Source organism: Corythoichthys intestinalis, chromosome 13 (genome assembly GCF_030265065.1).
Source record: "Corythoichthys intestinalis isolate RoL2023-P3 chromosome 13, ASM3026506v1, whole genome shotgun sequence".
Lineage (NCBI taxonomy): Eukaryota > Metazoa > Chordata > Actinopteri > Syngnathiformes > Syngnathidae > Corythoichthys > Corythoichthys intestinalis.
In genome coordinates, this window is record NC_080407.1 from 54,609,152 (window position 1) to 54,633,175 (window position 24,024).

The following is a 24,024-nucleotide window of genomic DNA, read 5'->3' on the forward strand; positions in this document are numbered from 1 at the left end:
TATTTAATACCAATATGTATTTTTTAATAACATACATGGATAATACATGTTGTACCTACATGTACTCTGGGTCTTCGCTGTGTGGAGATACAGATCTTAGCCCCGCCCAAGTTGTTTTGGGGACATTTCGGGAACAATATCAAGTCACTTCCTCTTGATTTGGGGACATTTGGGGGACAGGTCCTGGTCATAACAGGTCGTTTGGGGGCGTGGCCTGGCCATATTAGGTCATTTGGGGACATTTGGGGGACCCTTCATATTGATATCTGGTCATTTGGGAGGTGTGTCCTGGTCATATCCGGACATTTGGGGAGATTTAGGGGGCGTGTCCTAGTCATATCTGGACATTTCATTTGATTTGGGGACATTTTTGTTTTGCCATTGAAAATGAATGGGTAATTTGGACGTCCATGGCCGTCAAAGGCATTGACTTACAATTGCGTCAGTGTAATCCAAGTACATCGGCATCAGTAGAATCAACAAACATGGCCGTCAATGGCATCAAAGTAAATGCCATTGAAATTGAATGGGAAATTTGGACGTCCATGGCTGTCAATTGCATCCAAGTACATTGGCATCAATAGAATTGATATACATGGCTGTAAATGGCATCAATGCAATGTAAATTCCATTGGAAGTGAATGGGGAATTTGTTTGAAAATTGCATCCTATTAAAAATGAATGGGAAAGTTTTTGGCAAATTTCCGGGGAACTGTAAATTTTTTCCAAATTCTGTTTACAACTTTTATGCCCCTTACCGTCCCAGAATTTTTTATTTTATTTTGATTTGGTAAAAAATTGTAGGACTAGATAAATTTTGAAAATTTGTTTTTTTATTTCCCAAAAATCGGTGAAAAATTGGCGTTTATGAGCAGACGGGAAATTTTTCGGGGTCGTTCAAAAAATTCCCTGCGTCGGGTGAAAATTCCGGTCATTTCCATATTCGAACGTTGTCAAACGGTTCGGGCTGTGCGGCGTGCCATAGAAATTCCATTGAAAATAAACAAAACAAAACAGAATAACAGAATTAAACACCCAAATAACAAACGCAGGTGAATTTTCGATATTTTCAACATTTTTGTGAACCTTCTTGTTATACTTCACATCAAAAACAAAACAGACGTCTCGGAGTCCTCAGACAGGACTTTGACGGTCTCGTCCAGTCTTTAGCGATTGCTTCCATGCGCAACAGTTCCAAAAGTCTCTAGGAAGGTCAACGGCGCTAACTCAAACGTCCAAAACGTGAACGCAAAACCTCTTCAAGTCGCTCCCTTGAAGTTGTCCGCTAATGTTCCCCCGAACCTTCAGAACTAAGCTCGCCATCCGTATGGTCTTCAACTTCTAAACCACGTGCTTTAGATTGCCTGCGGAGAAAAGCTAATTAGCTAGCACTGAAACTGAACGAGTCGATGATGTCACGTACTTTTGACGGTGGCGACCACTTGGTCCAGGTGTTTGGCCTCATTGCGGTCGGGTCGGCAGCTCGGGCTAATCTCTAGCGAATAGTCGGGGCCGTACTCTGTAAAATACTACGAACCACAAGCGCCGATTTAAGCTAAACATCCATTGCCGGACCACTGATCCGGCTTTACCTCGTGGTCCGGGATTTCCGAGGAGAGGTTCTTTCCCAACAGCGTCGCCGTCAGGTGGGTCCAGCAGCGTGCCGTGTTGGCCAGGTTGTAACCCCCTTCGTGGTGGAGACAATCACCATATTATCTGGACTATAAGTCGCACTCATTTTGCGTCTTGTGAGAAAAATACGGTAACTCATCAGCTTGGTCGCTACCTCCTCCTAGCAGCAACGTGGGCAAGCGCCACTGTAGCACGTACTGCAGACACTTGGCAACCCCGATGGGCGTCATGTTGAAGGAGCACATGGGGTCGCCCGCCAAGGTGTCGGCGCCCAGTTGCATGACCACCGCGTCCGGGTTGAAGCAAGCGTGCACGTCCTGCATGATGCTACGAAGGCAGGACACCACTAAGTTCATCCATCCCAAACTGCTATTAATATCGCCACATCATGCAACCTGCTAAAGACTTGGTAGTATCGGTCGTCTCGGATGCCGTCCTCAAACGGGACGTTGACCGTGTACCAGCGGCCTCGGCACAAGCCCACGTTGGTGACGTCGCCTGTACCTACGAGAAAGCGCACCCACGCAAAATGAAGGCCTATTCAGTAACTAGGAATTGCAATTTCTGGAGAAATTACTCTGGGTCTTTGCTGTGTGGAGATACAGATCTTAGCCCCGCCCAGGTTGGTTTGGGGACATTTCGGGGACAATATCAGGTCCTGGTTATAAGAGGTCATTTGAGGACATATGGGGGGCATGTCCTTTTCATATCTGGTCATTATCTGTTTACTTGAGGATGCTTGTTTTTTTGCCATTGAAAATGAATGGGTAATTTGGACGTCCATGGCCGTCAATGGCGTTGACTTACAATTGCGTCAATGGAATCCATGTATATTGGCATCAATAGAAATCGACAAACATGGCTGTCAATGGCATTAAACAAAGTAAATGCCAATGAAAATGAATGGAAAATTTGGACCTCCATGGCCGTCAATGGCATCGACATCCATATGCATCAATGGAATCCAAGTACATTGGCATCAACGGAATTGACATACATGGTCGTCAATTGCATCTGTCTAAATTGGCCCAATGCAATGGGAAATTTGGACGTCCATGGCCGTCAATGGCATTGACTTACATATGCATCAATAAAATCGAAGTATTTTGGCATCAATAGAAATTGACAAACATGGCCGTCAATTGCATTAAACATAGTAAATGCCATAGATAATGAAGCGGAAATTTGGACGTCCATGGCCGTCAATGGCATCGACATCCATATGCGTCAATGGAACCCAAGTACATTGGCATCAATAGAATTGACATACACGGCTGTCAATTGCATCTGTTGAAATTGGCCCAATGCAATTTTAATGCCATTGGAAATGAATGGGAAATTTGGACATCCATGGGCGTCAATGGCATTGACTTACAATTGTGTCAATGGAATCCAAGTATATTGGCATCAATAAAAATCGACAAACATGGCTGTCAATGGCATTAAACAAAGTAAATGCCATTGAAAATGAATGGGAAATTTGGACCTCCATGGCTGTCAATGGCATTGACATCCATACGCGTCAATGGAATCCAAGTACATTGGCATCAATAGAATTGACATACATGGCCGTCAATTGCATCTGTCTAAATTGGCCCAATGCAATGTTAATGCTATTGGAAACGAATGGGAAGTTTGGACGTCCATGGCCATCAATGGCAACAATTTACATATAAATCGATGGAATCCAAGTACATTGGCATCAATAGATTCGACATACATGGCGGTCAATAGCATCAATGCAATGTAAATTCCATTGGAAGTGAATGGGAAATTTGAACGTTGCCTCCCATTAAAAATGAATGGGAAAGTTTTTGGCAATTTTTTTGGCAAAAAAACTCACCGTCCCGGAATTTTTGATGTCCAAATTATGTGATTTGGTCAAAAATTGTAGGACTAGATAGATTTTGAGAATGTTTTTTTTCCTTCCAAAAATCGGTGAAAAATCGGCATTCACGTGCGAAAGGAAAATTTTTCGGAGTCGTTCGAAAAATTTCGAAAATTCCGTCCAAAGACCCAGATAATTAATACCTTGGTACTGACCTGGGAAAAATCCAGGAGAGAATTTGTGCAGGGACACCGTCATGACTTTGGACGTGAAGTTGAAGGCTTCCTCCACACCTGCGGGTAGATAAACCTCACTCGTCAACATTATCAACAGTCTTGAACGTGCGTCGCTGTACCGTCTCCGTGATGCAAATCCACGTCCACGTAAAGCACTCTGTCGAATTTTTCGCACAGCTTGAGAATTCCCAACACGGCGTCGTTGATGTAGCAGAACCCCGATGCCTGGTCTCTGGAGAATGACAGTGCACGGCTAAGCGGCGGGAGACGACTTCGTGAAATAGTCGGGCTTTCTTACTTCTTGGCGTGGTGCCACCCGCCCGCCCAGTTGATCGCCAAGTGGTGCGTTTGGTCCACCAGACACTTGGCGGCTGTAATCGTAGCCCCTCCCACTGCTGCTGCGTAGTCATAGATGCCCTCCACCACCGGGCAGTCGTAACCTGAAGGTCCGCCAGAAGCGATTTGCCGGATGACACAAAATGACATCTGTCATATGCATTCATTAATGCTCATGGCAGTGTCATGTCATAACTATGATAGTCTTATGGCGCCACTGTCAAATAAAGTGTTACCAAATACCATAACTACCAATTAATGAAACAACTGGGACAATAACTGAAGAAATAATCAGCAGAGCCGACAACGAAAAATGGTATTTAGTTTGTGGCAAAATTTATTTTGCCAAGTGGCATTTTTTTTTTTTTTTTTTGCCATGTGGCATTTTTATGCCATGTGACAAAATGGACTTTGTCATGTGGCATTTTTTTGCCATGTGGCATTTTTTTGTTTTGCTTTGTGGCATGATTTTGACATGTAGCAAAATTTATTTTGCCATGTGCCATTTTTTTGCCATGTGCCATTTTTTGCGATGTGGCAAATGGATTTTGCCATGTGGCATGGCATTTTATTTTATTTTTTCTATGTGGCATTTTTTTGCCATGTGGCAAAATTGATTTTGCCATTTGGCAAAGTGGATTTTACCATTTGGCAAAATGGATTTTACCATTTGGCAAAATGGATTTTACAATGTGGCATTTTTTTTTGCCATGTGGCATGGCATTTTTTTTTTGCCATGTGGCCAAATGGATTTTGCCTTGTGGATTTTGCCATTTTTTTGCCATTTGGCCAAATGGGTTTTGCCATTTGCCATTTTTTTGCCATGTGGCAAGGAATTTTTTTGCTATGTGGCATTTTTTCCAAATGGCAAAATGGATTTTGCCAAAAAATGCCATGTGGCATAGCATTTTTTTTTTTTGCTCTGTGGCATTTTTTGCCATGTGGTAAAATTGATTTTGCTATGTGGCATTTTTTTTTTTTTTTTAGAAATATGGCATTTTTTTGCCATGCGGCAAAATTGATTTTGCCATGTGGAATTTTTTTTTGACAGGTGGCATTTTTTGATATGTGGCAAAATGGGATTTTGATATGTGACATTTTTATGGTATGTGGAAATATGGATTTTGGTATGTGGCTTTTTTTGGGGGGGTATGTGGCATTTTTTTTGGTATATGGCATTTTTGCAGACCATGCACATCCATGCCAATGACGGCTATGCACGTCCAAATTTTCCATTCATTTTAAATAGCAGTAAAACATGTGCAGCTGTGATTTTTGACCGCATGCTTTACATTACAGCGCATTAACATCCAACTGGCACCCAAGTCAGGCTATGCCATTGACGGCTGTAAACGTCCAAATTATGTCCCCACCAACTTTAAAGCAACCTTATTTGCATTACCGTAATTTTCAGACTATAATCCGCTACTTCTTTCCTTCATTTTAAATCCTGCGGCTTGTAGTCCAGTGTGCCATATTCATTTATTTATTTAATAGGCAACACTTTATTTGACAGCAGCGTCATAAGACTGTCATAAGAGCGTCATAATTACGATATGACAACATAACAACGATCGGAGGACAACATGAGGTAATGAATCCAGTTGTGGCTAAACAATAGCATATGACAGTTAGCAACCGGGTGGCTTAGAGGTGTCATTCAACTAGTTGTCAGTTGACGTACCATCACAAATGTTATGATCATATTTTATAAAGGTTGAAAAGTTACCTAGTGTTACTTTAAATGAGTAATACAGCCTTCATAAAAGAGAAATAATGTATTTGATTGTCACCCAGGCCAAAATCGTTGGAGCGCGGGTCATCATTGTCTCCGTCCTGACTAATCTTGCGAAGATGCTCCAAATAGAAGTCATAGTGGAACTGGGCCATCTCCTCCATGGTGGCCACTTGAGGCTTCACAATACTGCAAAGACAACACGATTTAGGTCGAGTCGATACTTTTCTAGTCTTTGTGGAACAAACCTCATATGTTGAAGGAGTCCATAAGCTTCTATAAGTGAGTGCACCATACTCGCCTACAAAAACGGAGAACGGTTCCAACCCGAATCCGATCAATTAAAGCAGCAAAAGCAATCCAAACTCACCCGCTGTGGCACTTTGGATAAAGAGTCGCACTTTTCAATGTATTCCTGGCTAAAAACATAGGCGACCTTCCGTTTCAGGTCATCGCCGTCTTCGTCGCAACTCATTCTGGGACGGGGCGAGAAGAACAGAAGAATGGAATGTCACAAATTGAATCGAAATCAAATAAAAATAGTAGTGAAAGGAGAGCAGGAAGTTGAGCCTGGAACTGGTGTTACACTGTAAAGCTTCCCCGGCATCTCCAATATGCGCGCTAGAAGCCAACGAGGACGAGCGTCGTCACTTATCGGCCATTTTGTGTCAGAGTTTGAGGTTTTCTCCACTAAAATAATCTTAACTTGCCAAATGTTTGGCTGATTTACACGCGATTTGGTTCATAACGAAACGTATTTACCTCCTAGGACCCTGCATGCTCATTTGAGGACATTAGATTTTAGCCCCTGAGACCCATTAAACGTCATTTTTTAAAACCTTACACCACTTGTGAGTTCCGTGTTTTATTTTACAGGTACTTCTGGTACTACTCAATCGCCACTGTTATTTTGAACAAGTTTCTTTGGAAAAAAATGAGGGGTGGATACAAATTATTTCAGAATGTTTATCCTCTCTGCCAAAATGTGTATTCCCTCTAAAATGGACAATTGGAGCTTGATCATCAAATAATTTAATCTACAGGTACTACTTTATCGCCACTCTGATTTTGAACAAGTTTTTTTAAACCATAGAATAAAATATAGAGGGGATACAAATTATTTTAGACTGTTTACCGCCTCTGTCAAAATTTGTACACCCCCCTAAAATGAACAATTGAAGCTTGATCATCAAGTAATTTATTTTAAAGGTACTTCTGTTACTACTCTATCACCATTGTTATTTTGAACAAGTTTCTTTTATGATAGAAAAAGATACGGGGGGATACAAATTTGATCAGAATGTATATGCCTCTGCCAAAATTTGTACCCCCCCTCTAAAATGAATAACTGAAGCTTGATCATCAAATAATTTATTTTAAATGTACTTCTGGTACGACTCTATCCTCATTGTTATTTTGAACAAGTTTCTTTTATCATAGAAAAAGATATGAGGGGATACAAATTATTTCAGACTGTTTACCGCCTCTGCCAAAATTTATACCCCGCTCTAAAATGAATAATTGAAGCTTGATCATCAAATAATTTATTTTACAGGTACTTCTTGTACTACTCTATGACAATTGTTATTTTGAACAAGTTTCTTTTATCATAGAAAAACATATGGTGGGGATACAATTTTTTTTCTGAATGTTTAATGCCGCTGCCAAAATTTGTACCCCCCTCTAAAATGAATAACTGAAGCTTGATCATCAAATAATTTATTTAACAGGTACTTCTGGTACGACTATCACCATTGTTATTTTGAACAAGTTTCTTTTATCATAAAAAAAAGATATTGGGGGTAGGATACAAATTATTTCAGACTGTTTAATGCCTCTGCCAAAATTTGTACCCCCCACCCCCCGAAAAAAAGAACAATTGAAGCTTGATCATCAAATAATTTATTTTACAGGTACTTCAGGTACTAATCTATCATCATTGTTATTTTGAACAAGTTCATTTTATCATAGAAAAAGATATGGGGGAAATAATTTTATAAAAATTGAAATAAATAAATAAAATTGGGAATAAATAAACTTTGGAAAAAAAAGATAAACAAATGTGAATGTAATTAATCAAAATTGAAACAGATAAACATTGAAACATAAATTGAAATGACTATTGAAATAAATAAATAATTATTGAAATAGAAGCCTTTTAATGACACTTTAAATTATTTATTTATTTAATTTTTGCACTCCTGCTGCTCCATATTAGTAGAGTAACCGTAACCACTTCAATAATTTATCCGTTTAAAAATCGGCTTAAAAACCCGGAACAATTTATCAGCATTTGAACGAACATGCTCTTTTTCCGCTAGAGGGCGTCAAAGCTTCAAGTTAAAACCTCGCAGACGTGTCAAAAGTAGATTTACGATATGAAAAACTAGTACAGTAGTTTTCATTCGGCTAGTTTATATTTGATGACCCAATCTGCGCGACAACATAAAAAACCGACGAAAGTCCAAGTGTTTTTAATTTGAAAGACAGACACGACGCTCACTCGGCGTTTGTTTTACTTTGAAAACACCAACACATCCGCTTTTACCGGCTTCCACATGCTAGCTTGCCGGGGCTCCCCTAGTTTGCAGCTGTTCGGTCCAAGTTGCCTGTTTTTTTTCTCTCTCTCTCTTTCACCGGGAGCAATGAGAGAGTACAAATGAGTGTTGTGCGTCTCACTTAGCAAATTAGACAAGTGTTTCCGTGCCTGAAGTCAACCGAGCTCGTCGTCATGAGGAGCAGGAGCAACTCGGGCGTCAAACTGGACAACTATGCCCGGATCGTGCAGCAAACGATCCTGCGGCACCAAGTGAGTGTTTCAAATCGGTGTAGTATCGCTGTAATAAACTTAAATCAACTAGAAAACACTATTTGGCTTTGCCGCCTTAAAGGGGAAGCAAAGTGTTGCGTAATGTTTGTGAAGTTTCAAGTTTAGATGAAACCTGTGTACTTTTAGACATAATCGTGAACCTGAAATCACAAGTTTTAACTCATTGAGGCGTCCACTCCGTTTTGACTGGAAGGTATGGCGGCGATCGTTCGATAGTTTGACGTCTGTCACTGTCAATGGCAGTACACTTTTTTTCATATTCCATGAATAAGAATGAAGGCTCGGCAAGTGAATTGACATATTAACACGCTTTAATTGCTCTTTAGTAGGGCTGTAGCTATCGATTATCTTAGTAGTCGATTAATCGATAAACTAGTTAGTTCGAATAATCGAGTAATCAGATATGGAACTTAGAAAATGAAAATCAAATTGTATAAATGTATGAGAATATAAGTACATTAAAAGAACAATTGGCTAATTTAATTATCAAAAGTCCGCTAGCTTAAATGCTAATTTTTTTTTTTTTTTTTTTTACAACTCTCCGAACATACGTTTCAAACACAAATTCCCACAAAAACAGCCCAGTACACCTATAAACTAAATTACAAATGCATTAAAAAAAACAGCTCAAACAAAAAATTAGCTTAAGTTGGTCTTAACAGGGATCAGCTGGATTCAGCCACGTGAAATGAGATGACATATTCACTGCTGCAACTAGAGAGCATTTTGTCCACCCAAATCAATAAAACTAAATGCAAACACTTTCAAAACAAACCATTACAGCGCCACTATGCAAAATGTACAGTCCCTGACAAAAGTCTTGTCGCTTATCCATTTTGTAGAAACAATTGCTAATAACCTGACTTTTAGTAATTCACTTGGTTTCAGAAATGGCTCATATGAAAGCTAAGACCCTCCCAAATGATGTTGAATGTACAAAAATATATTTGTTTCATTGAAAAAAAGATTTATTTATTTATGTTGCTTTCCACTCTGCAGATCTCTCGCACACCCCATACTGAATGTAACCCCAGACCATGATTTTGCCACCACCAAACTTCACTGTTTTCTGAGTGAATCTCAGATCCATGCGGGCTCCAGTAGGTCTCCTGCAATATTTGCGGTGACTGTGGTGTAATTCAATGGAAGATCCATCTGGAAAATCCACCTTTTGCCTCAAAACAATAAAGTTGTTTTGTGGCATGGTCTAGGGTTACATCCAATATGGGGGCGTGCGAGAGATCTGCAGGGTGGAAGGCAACATAAATAGTCTGAAATATCAACAAATCTTAGCTGCCTTTTACATTCCTAACCATAAAAAGGAACAAATTCTGCAGCAGAATGGTGCTCCATCGCATACTTCAATCTCTACCTCAAAATTCCTTCCCTTTGAAAAATTTGTGAACTCGTCTATGCAGGATCCGGTCACGGGACTCCTGCCCGGAAGCGGGGAGCAGCCGGACGCGTGGGTGCGAGACAATGTTTACAGCATCGTGTCGGTGTGGGCGCTCAGCCTGGCCTACAGAAAGAACGCCGACAGGGACGAAGACAAGGCCAAGGCTTACGAACTGGAGCAGGTGCCCGTCTTTGTATGAGCACAAGTCCAAAGTGGGAGTTCTTTATGTTAGTGTTCATCCTTCTCTCTAGAGTGTGGTGAAGCTAATGAGAGGCGTCCTACAGTGCATGATGAGGCAGGTACTGTACGCCATCACGCGCGCAGGTAGCTAGTCATGTCATAAAGGCGGAGTTTCGTCTCGTTATCATCCGTAGCTGCACAAAGTGGAGAAGTTCAAGTACAGCCGCAGCACGTCCGACTCGCTTCATGCCAAGTACAACACAAAGACCTGCGCCCCTGTAGTTGGGGATGACCAGTGGGGTCACCTGCAAGTGGACGCCACCTCGCTCTTCCTGCTTTTCCTGGCCCAGATGACGGCATCGGGTACGAGAGTCGCACACCTGTAGCACCCAAGCGTCAGTCAATGTAAACAGTAACGTTAGCTGCTGTTGGCTGTGTGCTGCAGGCAGCACACCTCAGCAATGGCGGACGGCGTACTTCCGGTTGTTTTGCTCGGATTAGCGATAACCATTTGGGATACAAAGTATCGCAATATTGTCACACCCCTAATATGTAGTTTGTGTCTTTGGGTGTCAGGTCTACATATCGTCTACACCCAGGATGAAGTGGACGTGGTGCAGAATCTCATGTTCTACATCGAGGCGGCTTACAAAGTGGCTGTGAGTAGCTAGTTTGTTTGTTTTTTGCTCTGCTCTTTTGCGCGGACCTTTCCGGCGTCTCACCGAGTCCGTCTTACAGGATTACGGGATGTGGGAACGAGGGGACAAAACCAACCAGGGTATCACGGAAATCAACGCTAGCTCCATCGGCACAGCCAAGGTACTTTGCAGAGGAGTTCCAACGGTGTCTGGTCACTGCCTTGACCTTTCCATCGACCTTTTAAATGACCTCCCTGCTAGGAAGTCACTGGCATTTCTTTGCTTTCGTCTTATACTCCTGCAACCTGTCCTAGTTGACGCTAACCGAATTTCAGGTGGAAATGGTTCAAAGATTTTGCTAACCGTGCAAATCTTACCATCACGAGTCCTTTCGCCTCGCGGCTGCCGCGAAGGATCGGGTTCCCGGAGTCTTCCAAGAATGAGTTCCCACTCTGAAATAACACACACAAATGCACAGAGCTAAATTAAGACGCGGGGAATCAAGCTTCACAGTGGAATGTAATTCTCATGAAAACACAAGGATGGATTTCACTCACCTTTATCACATCGCAAATATCGAAAATACTATTTTATTTGAGAAATTTGGTCTGTTTTTTGCCAATGTTGTTGACTTCAGGCCGCTCTGGAAGCCCTGGATGAGCTGAACCTGTTTGGAGCTAAAGGCGGACCCGGATCGGTGGTCCACGCCCTGGCTGACGACATACAGCACTGCCAGGTAACGCTACTTGGTAACGTATTTAAGGCGCTACTTGTCGTGAACCCCTTCTTATTCTTCTTGTTAGTCCATCCTGACGTCCATGCTTCCCAGAGCGTCCATCTCCAAAGAGGTGGACGCCGGCGTGCTGGCCATCATCTCCTATCCCGCCTTCGCCGTGGAGGACATCAGCATTGTCAACGTGACCAAGGAGGAGATCATCTCCAAGTTGCAGGTGCTAAAATCACCGTCTGCTCAAAGAGGTGCTCGGCAAGCATTAAAGTGAAACCTGCGTACGTCCAGGGTCGCTACGGCTGCTGCAGGTTTCTCAGAGACGGACACAAAACTCCCAAAGAGGTAAAAGACCACAATTCAATTCAATTTTATGTGTATAGCCCTATATCACAACAAGTTTGTCTCAGAGGGCTTTACAGAGTCAATTTGATACACAGTCAGATACAGTAGATGAATGAGATGAGTCCATGTCCTGGGTATCCCCCATCCTTGGACCCTTCATGGCGGCAAGGAAAAACTCCAAAAACCCAATTGGAAAATTCCAAAAACCCAGTGGGAAAAGAGAAACCTTGGGGAGAACCACGGTCAGGAGAGATCCACTCCCAGGACGGACAGGCTATAGATCAGGAGTAAGCAAACCGGTCCTCAAGGGCCGTAGTGGGTCCTGGTCTTTGTTCCAACTGATCCAGCACAGACAGTTTAACCAGTAAGGTTTCTGCTGAAACAAATAGCACCTGACTGCGATCAACTGATTGCGCTTGCAAGACACCAGATTGATGAAAAGGTTTCCTCTGGATGGGTTGGAACAGAAACCCGCACCCACAGTGGCCCTTTGCGGAATAGTTTGCCCGCCCCTGCTATAGATGCATCAGGGTATTAGCAGAACGAGTTCCAGTTTGTAGAGATGCAATAGGGTGAGGGGACTTGAGGGGGTCCATCTAGCCAGATGAGACAGGGGGGCAACGAGGACGTCCATCCAGCCAGGGGTCAGGATAGTCAGGCGGCTGAAAAATAGCCCCTCCCTCAGAGGGGAGGGGGAAAGGGGAGGGGCGAAAGGGGTCACCAGGTGACTAGTGATGAAGAGAATAGTCAACTAGATATTAGAATTCCAAAAGAAATTTAAAGTTGAGACAAATGGTAGCTAGAGTGAAAAACAGGGCATAGGACTCAGTGGCTGTACTTCCCCCAGTATTATAGCTCCTAGGGCAGCTTAGACTGAACTATGAGTCCAGTCTGTTTTCAACTAGCCTGACCATGAGCCTTGTCAAATAGGAACGTTTTTAGTCAAATCTTAAATGTACAGACTGTGTTGGCCTCTTTAATATAAGCAGGAAGCTGATTCCACAAGAAGAAGCTCATCCAATGGAACTAGTTATTGATCATTGGATGTTTTTTGGCCCCAGGACCCCAACCGTCTGTATTACGAGTCCGCCGAACTCAAGTTGTTTGAGAACATTGAGTGCGAGTGGCCTCTTTTCTGGACCTACCTCATCCTCGACGGAATTTTCATAAACAGCCCTGAGCAGGTACAAATATTAGGACAAAATATGTTTAGTTAACCTCCCCTTCAGAGTCAGTTCTAATGCTTGGCATTTACACAGGTACAAGAGTACCAGGAAGCTCTGGAGGGCATCTTGATCAAGCAAAAGGATGGAATACGACTGTTACCCGAGCTCTACAGTGTCCCATCAGACAAGGTACGAGTGGACCATTTCGCGAGGCCGCTTGTGGTTTTCCATACTCATATTTCTTGGCAAATAGGTGGAAGAGGAGTACTTGAATCCTCACACAGTGGAGAGGATTCCCATGGGGAAGTGTCCCCTTAAGTGGGGACAGTCTCTTTACGTTCTTGGAAAGCTTTTATCAGAGGTTAGTGGCACTTTCCAGATGTAGCATTACCATCATGATACTGTCAAAGCCCCTTTTCCGCTTGCTTAGGGTTTTCTTGCTCCTGGAGAGATCGATCCTCTGAACCGTCGGTTCTCCACGATCCCCAAGCCTGACGTGGTAGTCCAAGGTGAACACTTAACTATAGACGTACCAGTACTCAAGCAATTCATTCGCTGAATCTTTGGCGCTGCATCTGCAGTGTCCGTCCTGGCCGAGACGGAGGAGATTAAGGAGCTGCTGCTGAAGCACGGCATCCACGTGGAGACGGTGGCTGATATTCATCCCATCCACGTGCAGCCCTCCAGGGTGCTCAGTCACATCTACGCACGACTCGGTACGCCCGAAAAAGCACGCGGCCGTCAACGGGGGTCTTAATGCCGCTTTGCTCCAGGTCGCAACCCACGACTGGGATTAACGGGGCGGCCATACAGGATGATCGGAGTACTGGGGACTTCCAAGTTCTACATCATAAGGAATACGATTTTCTCATTCACACCTCAGGTGAAGTCAATCTGAAAATATATCTCTGAAATGGTGAAAAGATTCTAACAGGCCATCCCTTGATCCCCCAGTTTCTGGACCACCAACAGTTCTACCTGGCTCTGGACAACAAAATGATCGTGGAGATGCTGAGGACGGAAATTTCCTACTTGTCGTCCAGATGGAGAATGACGGGACGACCCACCGTCACCTTCCCTATCTCGCAAACCATGCTGAGTGAGTGCGATACCGCTGCTTTCCCTCAACGCGTTCTGAGGGTTGTCCTCCAACACCTTGCAGCTGAAGACCACACCAACCTAGACCCTGCTGTGCTGGCTACCCTCAAGAAACTACAGGACGGCTACTATGGAGGAGCAAGGTCAAGGCGCAATTTTCTGCCTTGATTTGAAGTTGGAAGTCATAAGTCTTGCTCGTCCAACCTCTCCAGGATCCAGACGGGAAAACTGTCGGAATTCTTGACCACGTCGTGTTTCGCTCACCTCAGCTTCTTGGATGGTAAGGCCTTAGGCGGTACGGGCGGCCGTGCCGACGACGAGTTTGACGATCTCGACGGCGAGGGATACGTGCATGAGTTGAGCTGTGACGACGGTAAGCCCGGCGTAGAGGAGACAGTGGACGGATAAACGACGGGTCGCCTCTGTTCCCTTTGACCCGATTACTCCTGCTTCTTCCTTTCTGATCTAATCCGACGCCTCTGGTTCCAAACTGACCCCGTCCTTCCCGTCCCCTCTCTCAGCTTTGAGAACTTCCTCTTAACGGCAGAAACACGAGGCCTTGATTTCGTGGTGAGCTAGCGCGGAGGTTCTCAAACTAGTTACAGTATGTTCAATGCATTACGAGGGGCTGCTTGGGAAAAATAAGGGTCCCCAAGACCCCCCAAAATTTTAGAACCCCTGGTTGAGTGTTTTGCATGAATGCCTGTCAGATTCAACCTGTCAGGCTGGAAATCTGGTGCATTTGCATGTTCCCTCATTTGTGCGAGTACTCCGCTCTTCAAGCCGCATTCTAAAAATTCATATCTGTACTTGTTTGTGCAATGTGATTGGCTCGTGATCATTTCAAGGGGGATCACCAATGGTTGCTTCAGAGGTAGCGTGACTATAAACACGCCTCTCCTTGCCTCCCCCAGAGGCCGACGACCTCGCTCAGTACTTAGACCACCTCTTGGCCCACTCGGCCCCCAAGAAGCCCAAAGCGCAGGTTGGGGGGCTGGGAAAGTTCAAGGCTGCTGCCGCCAAAACCAAAGAGATGGTCTCTCTAAAGAACAAGGCCCAGAATCTTAACGTGCAAGGTGAGCGCAGCTGGACAAGAGAAACTTCCATCTTGGAGACAAACAACCTTCATCCCGTGTTCCCTAACTTTTTAGAAGTCAACATGTACCTGCCCAATAAGCTCTTTCGCTCCCATCAGCCATCCCTCAACCTCAACCTTCCGGAGTCTTCCGCAGTGCCGGACAGTCAGGTCAGTTTTGATCAAAGTGCAACAATAATTGCTCGCGTTTTCAGTTACCGGGGTGATGTTTCAGGTCCCCGAAGTGACAGTGACGACGGAAAGCGGAATACCGAGGGATGCTAGCGGAGCCGTGGATTACCTTGCTCTAGTGCAACTCCTGAAGGACACAAAAAGTCTACAGGACCAGGCCGACATCCTCTACATCCTGTTCAAGGACAAGTGATTTAAACTTCATTTTTATTCTGTGGAATATGAAGAAACTCATCCCTAACTTTTTAATGATTATGATTTGAGAGATGAGCATGTGAATCAAGGCGGCACAGCGCTAATCATCTCCTTGTACCCGTCGCAGAGGGATGGACTGGGACACGGGTCTGCATGGCAAAGGAGCGACGGTGCGATCTCTGCTCGGCGATCTGTACGAGAAAGCGGGAGAGCTCAAGCACTGGGGGCTCATCAGGATGATCTCTGGGATGTTGAGGAAGAAGGTGGAGGAACTGGATTCGGTAAGAATGTTAGATCAGGGGTGAAGGGAATAGTTACCTTTCTCGCAGACACCATATAATTGTTTGCATTAGTCCAACACATTCATTATGGTAAAGCATTTAACCATAGTTTAGGCAGACTTCACTCCATGCCTTTTGACACAGTAAAGGGGACCAACTTATCAGCCCTCGCCTGATAAGGTAAGGAGAAGTCAGACTCTTCGGTGGGGTCAGAACGCCCTCGCCCTACCAGGACAACATGTTGATAGCGAGGCGCCTTAGACTTCAAGGCATACCGAACCCCAACCTCAATTGCCGTGGCAGCCACGTCCCCGCCACGAAAGATGACGCACAAACTTGACCGCCCAAACCTGCCACAGAGAGATGATCCCAAGACAACACCTAGGCACGCCTTCCGCCCGGCCCAGTCCACCGCAGCTTTCAAAAGACTGAACTTTTAGCAAACAACGGTCGCTTCTCGGGGACATTTCGAGGTATCCGTTGTTTTGCTGACCCTGGATCCAGCATTGCCCCTCCGTAGTCTGTTTGGCCTTGTTTTTTGACCATTGTCGACAGATAAATTGTCAACCTGTTTTTGGTGCGCCTTTAAACCGTTCAAAATGGAGTCAGTACGAAGGGTTAACACTGGAGTGGACGCGCAGCGTCGGCAACGCCGGCCCACTTGCTGGAGCGGCGCCAGCGGAACGCCATCTGGTTCGGCTGTCGCTATTCCGGCGGCTTCCTTCAGGGTTCTTCAACCTATTCCATAAAGGCCCGCTGTGGTTGCAGGATTTCATCCTAACTAAACAAGGTGTCACCTTTTCACCAATCTGGTGTTTTACAAGTGCAACAGTTGGTTGCAGTCAGGTGCTGCTTGTTGTAACAGAAACCTCATTGGTTCACCTGTTTGTCCTGGACTGGTTGGAACAACAACCAGGACCCACAGTGGGCCTTGAGGACTGGTTTGGAGACCCTGGTTTAGATGGATTTACCCTTTCGACAGTGTCTATTTCACAATGACCACAGACCGTCTCTCGCCAGGCGTGCTCTGACCTGCTGGCCCACCAGAAGCACTTGACGGTGGGGCTGCCCCCGGAGCCCCGAGAAAAGACCATCTCGGCGCCCATCCCCCTCGACCGTTTGGCTGCCATCATCGACGAAGCTAGCGACAACAACATTAGCGTGGCCATTCTCACCCAGGTGAGTGTTGTGACCTCCTTTGGCGTGCCCACCCTCCCCTTGTGTTTACTGTTGGCTCCGCCCTCAGGAGGTTATGGTGTACCTAGCCATGAGCATCCGGACACAGCCCAACCTGTTCAGCGAAATGTTCCGCCTCCGCATCGGGCTCATCATCCAAGTCATGGCCACAGAGCTCGCGCAGTCGCTCAACTGCTCCGGTAACCCTCTGTCATTTTCCCTCGTCTGATCAATTCACACGCTTCAGAACGTTGGGTGCGTTTAGGTGAGGAGGCGACGGAAAGTCTAATGAGCCTGAGCCCATCCGAGCTCAAGAACCTCCTGCACCACATCTTGAGCGGGAAGGAGTTCGGCGTGGAGCGCAGCGGTGAGCCCGCCCTCTCACGCTCGTTGATGACCCACTAGTGACTTCGCGCTCGGTTTCCCTCCGCGCAGTTCGTGATACCGACGGCGGCGTCAGTCCGGCCATCTCCATCCATCACCTCGGGAACGTGGGCGCCACCAAGAGCGAGAGGGCGGGAATCAGCAAGCTCAAGAGCGACATGAAGATGGTAAGGAGAAACCTAATGGTAGAACAATTTAAGTCAAGATAACAACGAAGTGTACGGTACGATTTCTGATATTTACATGCGTCAGGGTAGTTCGGGGTTGTGAACGCTGAAGCGTTTCAGCACTGTTTTATGTTTACAGCTGGAGATCAGGATGTCCCTCAGGAAGGTGATGTCGCGTCCGGGTGCTAATTCACCGTTTTTAGCATGCTCTGGGAAATAATCGGGATTGGATTTAACACCCGATCTGATGGTTTAATTGGCGCGATTGCTCAGAGTCGTCATCGTTCTGGAAGGAGTAGTGAAAAAGAAGCATGTCATTTGTTGTCTTTTTTGCAGGCGGATCGCAGAGTGTCTATGACTGACGCAGTCAAGGTGACGCGCGACTAACCGATACGCTTCGTGGGCAAAAGTATTGGGACAGCTATGACTCGGAATTACCTAGACGTCCAATCATGTGGCTCTTAAAAACTGGATTCAAATTCTTCACTTATACGGTCCCTGACAAAAGTCTTGTCGCTTAGCCATTTTGTAGAAACAATTGCTAAAAACTAGGGCTGTCAAACGATTACAATTTTTAATCGAGTTAATTACAGCTTAAGAATTAATTAATCGTAATTAATTGCAGTTCAAACCATTTATAAAATATGCCATATTTTTCTGTAAATTATTGTTGGAATGGAAAGATAAGACACAAGATGGATATATACATTCAACATACTGTACATATGTACTGTATTTGTTTATTATAACAATAAATCAACAAGATGGCATTAACATTATTAACATTCTGTTAAAGCGATCCATGGATAGAAAGACTTGTAGTTCTTAAAAGATAAATGTTAGTACAAGTTATAGAAATTTTATATTAAAACCTCGCTTAATGTGTTCGTTTTAATAAAATTTGTAAAATTTTCAATCAAAAAATAAACTAGTAGCCCGCTATTGTTAATGTCAAAAATTACACAATGCTCATAGGTGCTTAAGCCCATAAAATCAGTCGCACCCAAGCGCCAGCAGAGGGCGACAAAACTCCAAAAAAACACAAGTAACAAGTGGACATTGCACATTGCTGTCATTTTAATCTGCTTGAGCGGGGCATGTGCGTTAATTGCGTCAAATATTTTAACGTGATTAATTTAAAAAATTTATTACCGCCCGTTAACGCGATGATTTTGACAGCCCTACTAATAACCTGACTTTTAATCATTCAATTGGTTTCAGAAATGGCTCATATGAAAGCTAAGACCCTCCCATATGATGTTGAATGTACAAAAATAGATTTGTTTCACTGAAAAAAGATTTGTCATTTAATGAAGACATAAAGGTCAAATTTTGGCAAGACAAAAGTTTTGTCGCCTACAGAAAGTAGTGTGAAATTTGAACAAAAAATGTACTTCAAGTACAAAAATATGTTACATAACATAAGCGAATTAAGTTGTGGTGCTGTGAGACCCAAATTTAATATGACTTCCATGGGCTTGAAGGACTGCATCCATGCAGTTCGGCAAAGATTCATTGATGAAGTCATCAAAGAAAGCAGTCTTGCATGCCTCCCAGAGTTCATCAACATTCTTGGGTTTCGTCTTCCATGCTTCTTCTTTCATCCTGTTCATGTCTGGCGACTGGGCTGGCCAGTCGTGGAGGATATTGATCTTCTTTGCCTTGAGGAACTTTGAGGTAGAGATTAAAGTATACGATGGAGCACCATCCTGCTGCAGAATTTGTTCCTTTTTATGGTTAGGAATGTAAGAGGCAGCTAAGATTTGTTGATATTTCGGACTATTTATGTTGCCTTTCAACCTGCAGATCTCTCGCACACCTCCATACTAGATGTAGCCCCAGACCATGATTTTGCCACCACCAAACTTCACTGTTTTTTGAGTGAATCTCAGATTCATGCGGGCTCCAGTAGGTCTCCTGCAATATTTGCGGCGACTGTGGTGTAATTCAATGGAAGATTCATCTGAAAAATCCACCTTTCGCCACTTTTCCAGCGTACATCCTTTTGACGGGCTGTGTGCCTTGGCGAATGCCACACGTTTTTTTAATTGTCTGCACCCTGAGAGATCTGCAGGGTGGAAGGCAACATAAATAGTCTGAAATATCAACAAATCTTAGCTGCCTCTTACATTCCTAACTATAAAAAGGGACAAATTCTGCGGCAGGATGGTGCTCCATCGCATACGTCAAAGTTCCTCAAGGCAAAGAAGATCAAGATCCTCCAGGAATGACCGGCCCAGTCACCTGACATGAACATCATTGAGCATGTCTGGGGTAGGATGGCAGAGGAAGCATGGAAGACAAAACCCAAGAATGTTGATGAACTCTGAGAGGCATGCATGACTTATTTAGGACATATTTTTGTATTTGAAGTACATTTTTCTGTAGGCGACAAAACTTTTGTCTTGCTAAAATTTGAGCTTTACGTCTTCATTAAATGATAATGAATATGAGCCATTTCTGAAACAAATCGAACAATTATCACTACAAAATGGATACGCGACAAGACTTTTCTCATGGACTGTAGTTCGCAGTTGTTCTTTCGATGCTAACCCTCCCACTTCAAATGGATTGGACATCAGTGGCTGTCCAATATGTTAAAGAGTCCCGCGATTGATTCGTCCCAAGACTTTGGTCCACGTGGTGTTGGCTTTGAGTTGAGAGTCCCTAAAATGTCTTTCCTCCCCCTCAGCCGGAGCAAAGCGTGACGTCCGCTCGCAAGGTGAAAAACGCTAAGCATCCGCCGCCGCTTCCGTTGCTCGCTTCCACGCCGCTTTGCTCTCCTCGCCGGATGCGCTGTTTTACTCTGCTTTCTGCGTTTTCGTCAGAGTCTCCGATCTCACTCGCTGGACATCGGCAACATCGAGTCAGGGGTAAAGAATTTTGTCTCGTCGACAGACGCGCGTTGTCACCACGTGGTTGAGGTTCGCGGCGGTCGATCGCTTTCTTTAATCGTGGTATTCCCCGCTTCAGAGGTACAGACTTCCTTCCATTGAGTCGCTGGACATCCCTGAGGGCGCTTCGGTCGGCAAAGATTCGAGACAAGGGCAGTGGCTGCGTAGGAGGCGCCTGGACGGATCGCTCAACCGCGTCCCTGTTGGATTCTATCAGAAAGTATGGAAGATTCTGCAGAAAGTGAGTACAAACTACGCGCCCCCGAAAAACTAGAACATTTCTTGACCTGAAGGGAATAGTATCGTTTCTCGGGTTTCCTGTTTGACTGTTTGTATTACTCTAACACACCCAATATAAAATAGATAGCAATTATTCCATAGTGTAAGGAAAACAAGCAGAATATAGGGCATAAGAGATAAACAACGCCTTCTTATCACGGAAGCCCAACATGTGGGTCATACAACTGACTGAGCAAGATTGACGCTGATAAGCCCACCTCTGCACCACCAACACTCGGAATCAGTTCTCCCGGACAGTCCAGAACAAATGGCGGGGCGCTCTGTCCCAACACAAGAAAGACTGGAGAACGCCTGATTTCCAACTGATAACACGACTGACAAGACACCAAGAGCCCCTTTGACGCTGAGGTGGCAAAATCCACAACCCTCGTTGCCCGGACAACAGTACCGTATTGGCCCGGATATAAGACTGAAAAAGAGGGGGTCGTCTTATATTCACGGTCTAGACATTATACCCATTCACGACGCTAGATGGCGCCAGATATCATTGAAACGATGTTCTGTCATATCTCAGCTACTCTCCCCATTCACGACGTTAGATGGTGCCAGATATCATTGAAGCGATGTTCTGTCATGACAGATCTCAGCTACTCTCGTTAAACCAGTTTGCATTATTTTATTGCAATGTTTTTCCTTATTCAGATTTGTTTCAAGACTACAGTTACAGTTAGACTTTGGTGTTCAAAAAGTCTTTATTCAAACTTGAGTCTTGAAAAGAGGGGGTCGTCTTATAATCAGGGCCGTCTTATATTCGGGCCAATACGGTAATTCCCGAATCCTCTTGTCCAATCCACAGACAATCCTAAACACACCCTTCTTCCTGCCCACAGCCCGCCCCGCGAGAGTCTTCAAAAGAATGCTTAACTAATCATTTTTCTCGGGAACCTTTTGTTGACTTGTGATATGGTGGCCTTGGAACGAGTCTGCCTCCTCGCCTGAGTCTGTTTCGCCTTGCTGTTTGATCGCTGTCGACCTGAATAAATTTTAAACTTGTGCTTCGAAGCCTTTTTCCGGCTTTCAAAATTGAGTCAGTACGAGGGGTTAAGACTAAGGTGAACGCGCGGAGTTTGGCCTTTTGGCCGGGTTGGGGTCTTGCCGACTCGGGTCTTTGGATCTGCACCAGCGCGGGCTCAGCGGTTCGGCTGGTGTGATTTCTTCAGACCTAAAAACATCTCCTGTATTGTCTTCCAGTGTCACGGCCTGTCCATCGAAGGCTACGTCCTCCCGTCTTCTACCACCAGAGAGGTAAAAAGCCACCCCACTTGGGTTTGGCTTAAGGCAGAATATTTCAGCGTTTCCATTTCTCCTATCAGATGACCCCTGGCGAGATCAAGTTCTCCTTGCACGTGGAGACGGTCCTCAACCGCGTCCCGCAACCAGAGTACCGCCAGCTCCTTGTAGAAGCCATCTTGGTGCTCACCATGCTGTCCGACGTGGACATCCCCACCATCGGCTCCATCGTCCACGCGGAAAAGATCGTCCGGCTGGCCAATGACATGTTCTACAAAGACCAGGTGACGCGAATCGCCTGCTCCGTGTGACTCCGTCACTTACTTATCGTCCCTTTCATTCCCCCAGAGAGACCTTGGCGCAGACGAACAACTGCTGGAGCAAGACCCGTCCACAGGCGTGTGCAAACTGCTGTACGACAGCGCCCCTAGCGGCCGCTTCGGTAGCATGACGTACTTGACCAAGGCGGTGGCGGTGTACGTACAGGACTTCCTGCCCGGCGGCTCGTGCGCCGTCCAGTGAACGGCGTCTCTGACTCTTATTTATTTCCCGATTAGTCAATAAAATCTAGCAAATAAGTGCCTTAAAGGAGACATGACGCTTTTTCTGGACACCAGACCAACTCCCAATTTTTTAAGACAATGCTCGGGCGCCATCTTGTGGCTTCTTTTTGAAGTGACGCTAAAAATAGCTGTTGCTAGGTCTGAGATTGCTCCTAGAAGACTGTAGAGTAGAGCTAATCTCATTTACAGAGTACTGCGATGAAATATTTTCGTGGCGTTAGCACACGTTGTCGATGACTAATGACGTCATACTGTAATATGAAACAAACACTGCAAAAAATGATTGGTTTTCATGTTTACACAAGTGCATGTACTCTTGTTTTTTGAATTAAAAACTTACAAGCAAGCTCATTTTTACTTGACATTAATCGTATAAATCATCCAACGTACCTTTGATAAAACGCTCCACTCAACGCACCTGTCAGCAATCGAGCGTCATCTTCCAGGTTTGTTGGTCCCGCCCCCTAGGCTGGTCCATCCATAAGTCGAGTATTCAGTTGATTTGTTATAGTTTAACCAATTCAGATCAACTCTTTCACAACCATTGACGATGATAGACTAGTACATAGAATATTATGTATGTTAGCTAACTGGCTGCTACTAACATCAAATTCATTTTGACTGGATTGAACGTCTATCGCCGTCAATGGCACTGAAACCAGAGCATTCAGTCTTTTGTGGGCAATTGTTCAGTCGCTACCATCCCTCCCACTTCAAATGAATTGGACCTCTATGGCCGTCAGTGGCGGCGAGTTAATTTGGGGCATTTCAGGTCATTTCCTGTTCAATTTAAGTCATTTACAGGTTAATTCCTGTCACTTTATGTTCACTTTGGGGAATTTACGGGTCACTTCTTATTGATTGTCAGGCACATGCAGGTCACTTCCTATTCATTTGGAGACATTCTCGAGTCACTTCCTGTTCATTAAACCCAAATCATCAGGAAGTGACCAGTAAATCCCGCCAAAGTCAATAGGAACTGACCTGGGAATGCCCCAAAAAATAATATGAAGTGACCTGTAAATGCCCCCCCCCCCCCCCAAGAAATAGGACGTGACCCGACAATGCCACCCAAAAGATTTCAACAGGAAGTGACCCATAAATGCACTCTACCCAAAAAAAAAAAAAAAAAAAAAAAAAAATCAACTGGAAGTGACCAGTAAATGCCCCCCAAAAAATCACCAGGAAGTGACCCAAATACCCCCCCCAAAAAATATCAACAGGAAGTGACAGTTAAATGCCCCCCCCAAAAAAAATCAACAGAGAGTGACGCTTAAATGACCCCCAAAAAAACAATAGCAAGTGACCCGTAAACTACCCCCCAAAAAAGTACGTGACCCGTAAACTGCCCCCCCCAAAAAAGGAAGTTACCCATAAATGCCTCCCTTCAAAAAAAACAAAAAACCAGGACGTAACCTGT

General features: G+C 44.6%; 2 protein-coding genes across 6 annotated transcripts; one reads left to right on the top strand and one right to left on the bottom strand.

Moving 5' to 3' along the window:
* Positions 1-724: 724 nt before the first annotated feature.
* hdac8 (histone deacetylase 8) lies at positions 725-23,557 on the bottom strand. 3 transcript variants are annotated; one of them, XM_057855694.1, is made up of 13 exons: positions 22,995-23,557; positions 11,189-11,263; positions 6,138-6,243; positions 6,016-6,068; positions 5,826-5,956; positions 3,995-4,136; positions 3,816-3,928; positions 3,676-3,753; positions 2,028-2,136; positions 1,787-1,959; positions 1,593-1,687; positions 1,424-1,529; positions 725-1,364 (listed from the first exon to the last, which is right to left on the bottom strand). In XM_057855694.1, the coding sequence occupies exons 3-13, from the start codon at positions 6,240-6,242 to the stop codon at positions 1,342-1,344; spliced, it is 1,128 nt and encodes a 375-aa protein (XP_057711677.1). In that variant the 5' UTR covers position 6,243; positions 11,189-11,263; positions 22,995-23,557; the 3' UTR covers positions 725-1,341. The 3 variants fall into 3 exon arrangements, with proteins under 3 accessions (XP_057711677.1, XP_057711676.1, XP_057711674.1); XM_057855693.1 differs by lacking the exon at positions 22,995-23,557 and having other exon boundaries at positions 11,189-12,696; XM_057855691.1 differs by lacking the exons at positions 11,189-11,263; positions 22,995-23,557 and having other exon boundaries at positions 814-1,364; positions 6,138-6,343.
* phka1a (phosphorylase kinase, alpha 1a (muscle)) lies at positions 8,299-22,967 on the top strand. 3 transcript variants are annotated; one of them, XM_057855667.1, is made up of 33 exons: positions 8,299-8,576; positions 10,016-10,174; positions 10,245-10,292; positions 10,368-10,536; positions 10,750-10,832; positions 10,912-10,992; positions 11,449-11,547; positions 11,615-11,761; positions 11,830-11,883; positions 12,945-13,067; positions 13,143-13,238; positions 13,303-13,410; positions 13,480-13,558; positions 13,631-13,765; positions 13,823-13,932; positions 14,004-14,148; positions 14,212-14,290; positions 14,360-14,520; positions 15,062-15,223; positions 15,299-15,393; positions 15,458-15,603; positions 15,737-15,890; positions 16,911-17,069; positions 17,137-17,266; positions 17,332-17,433; positions 17,502-17,617; positions 17,954-17,989; positions 20,310-20,339; positions 20,446-20,490; positions 20,591-20,752; positions 22,003-22,056; positions 22,125-22,325; positions 22,390-22,967. In XM_057855667.1, the coding sequence occupies exons 1-33, from the start codon at positions 8,499-8,501 to the stop codon at positions 22,561-22,563; spliced, it is 3,720 nt and encodes a 1,239-aa protein (XP_057711650.1). In that variant the 5' UTR covers positions 8,299-8,498; the 3' UTR covers positions 22,564-22,967. The 3 variants fall into 3 exon arrangements, with proteins under 3 accessions (XP_057711650.1, XP_057711651.1, XP_057711652.1); XM_057855668.1 differs by lacking the exon at positions 17,954-17,989; XM_057855669.1 differs by lacking the exons at positions 17,954-17,989; positions 20,310-20,339.
* Positions 23,558-24,024: the final 467 nt, after the last annotated feature.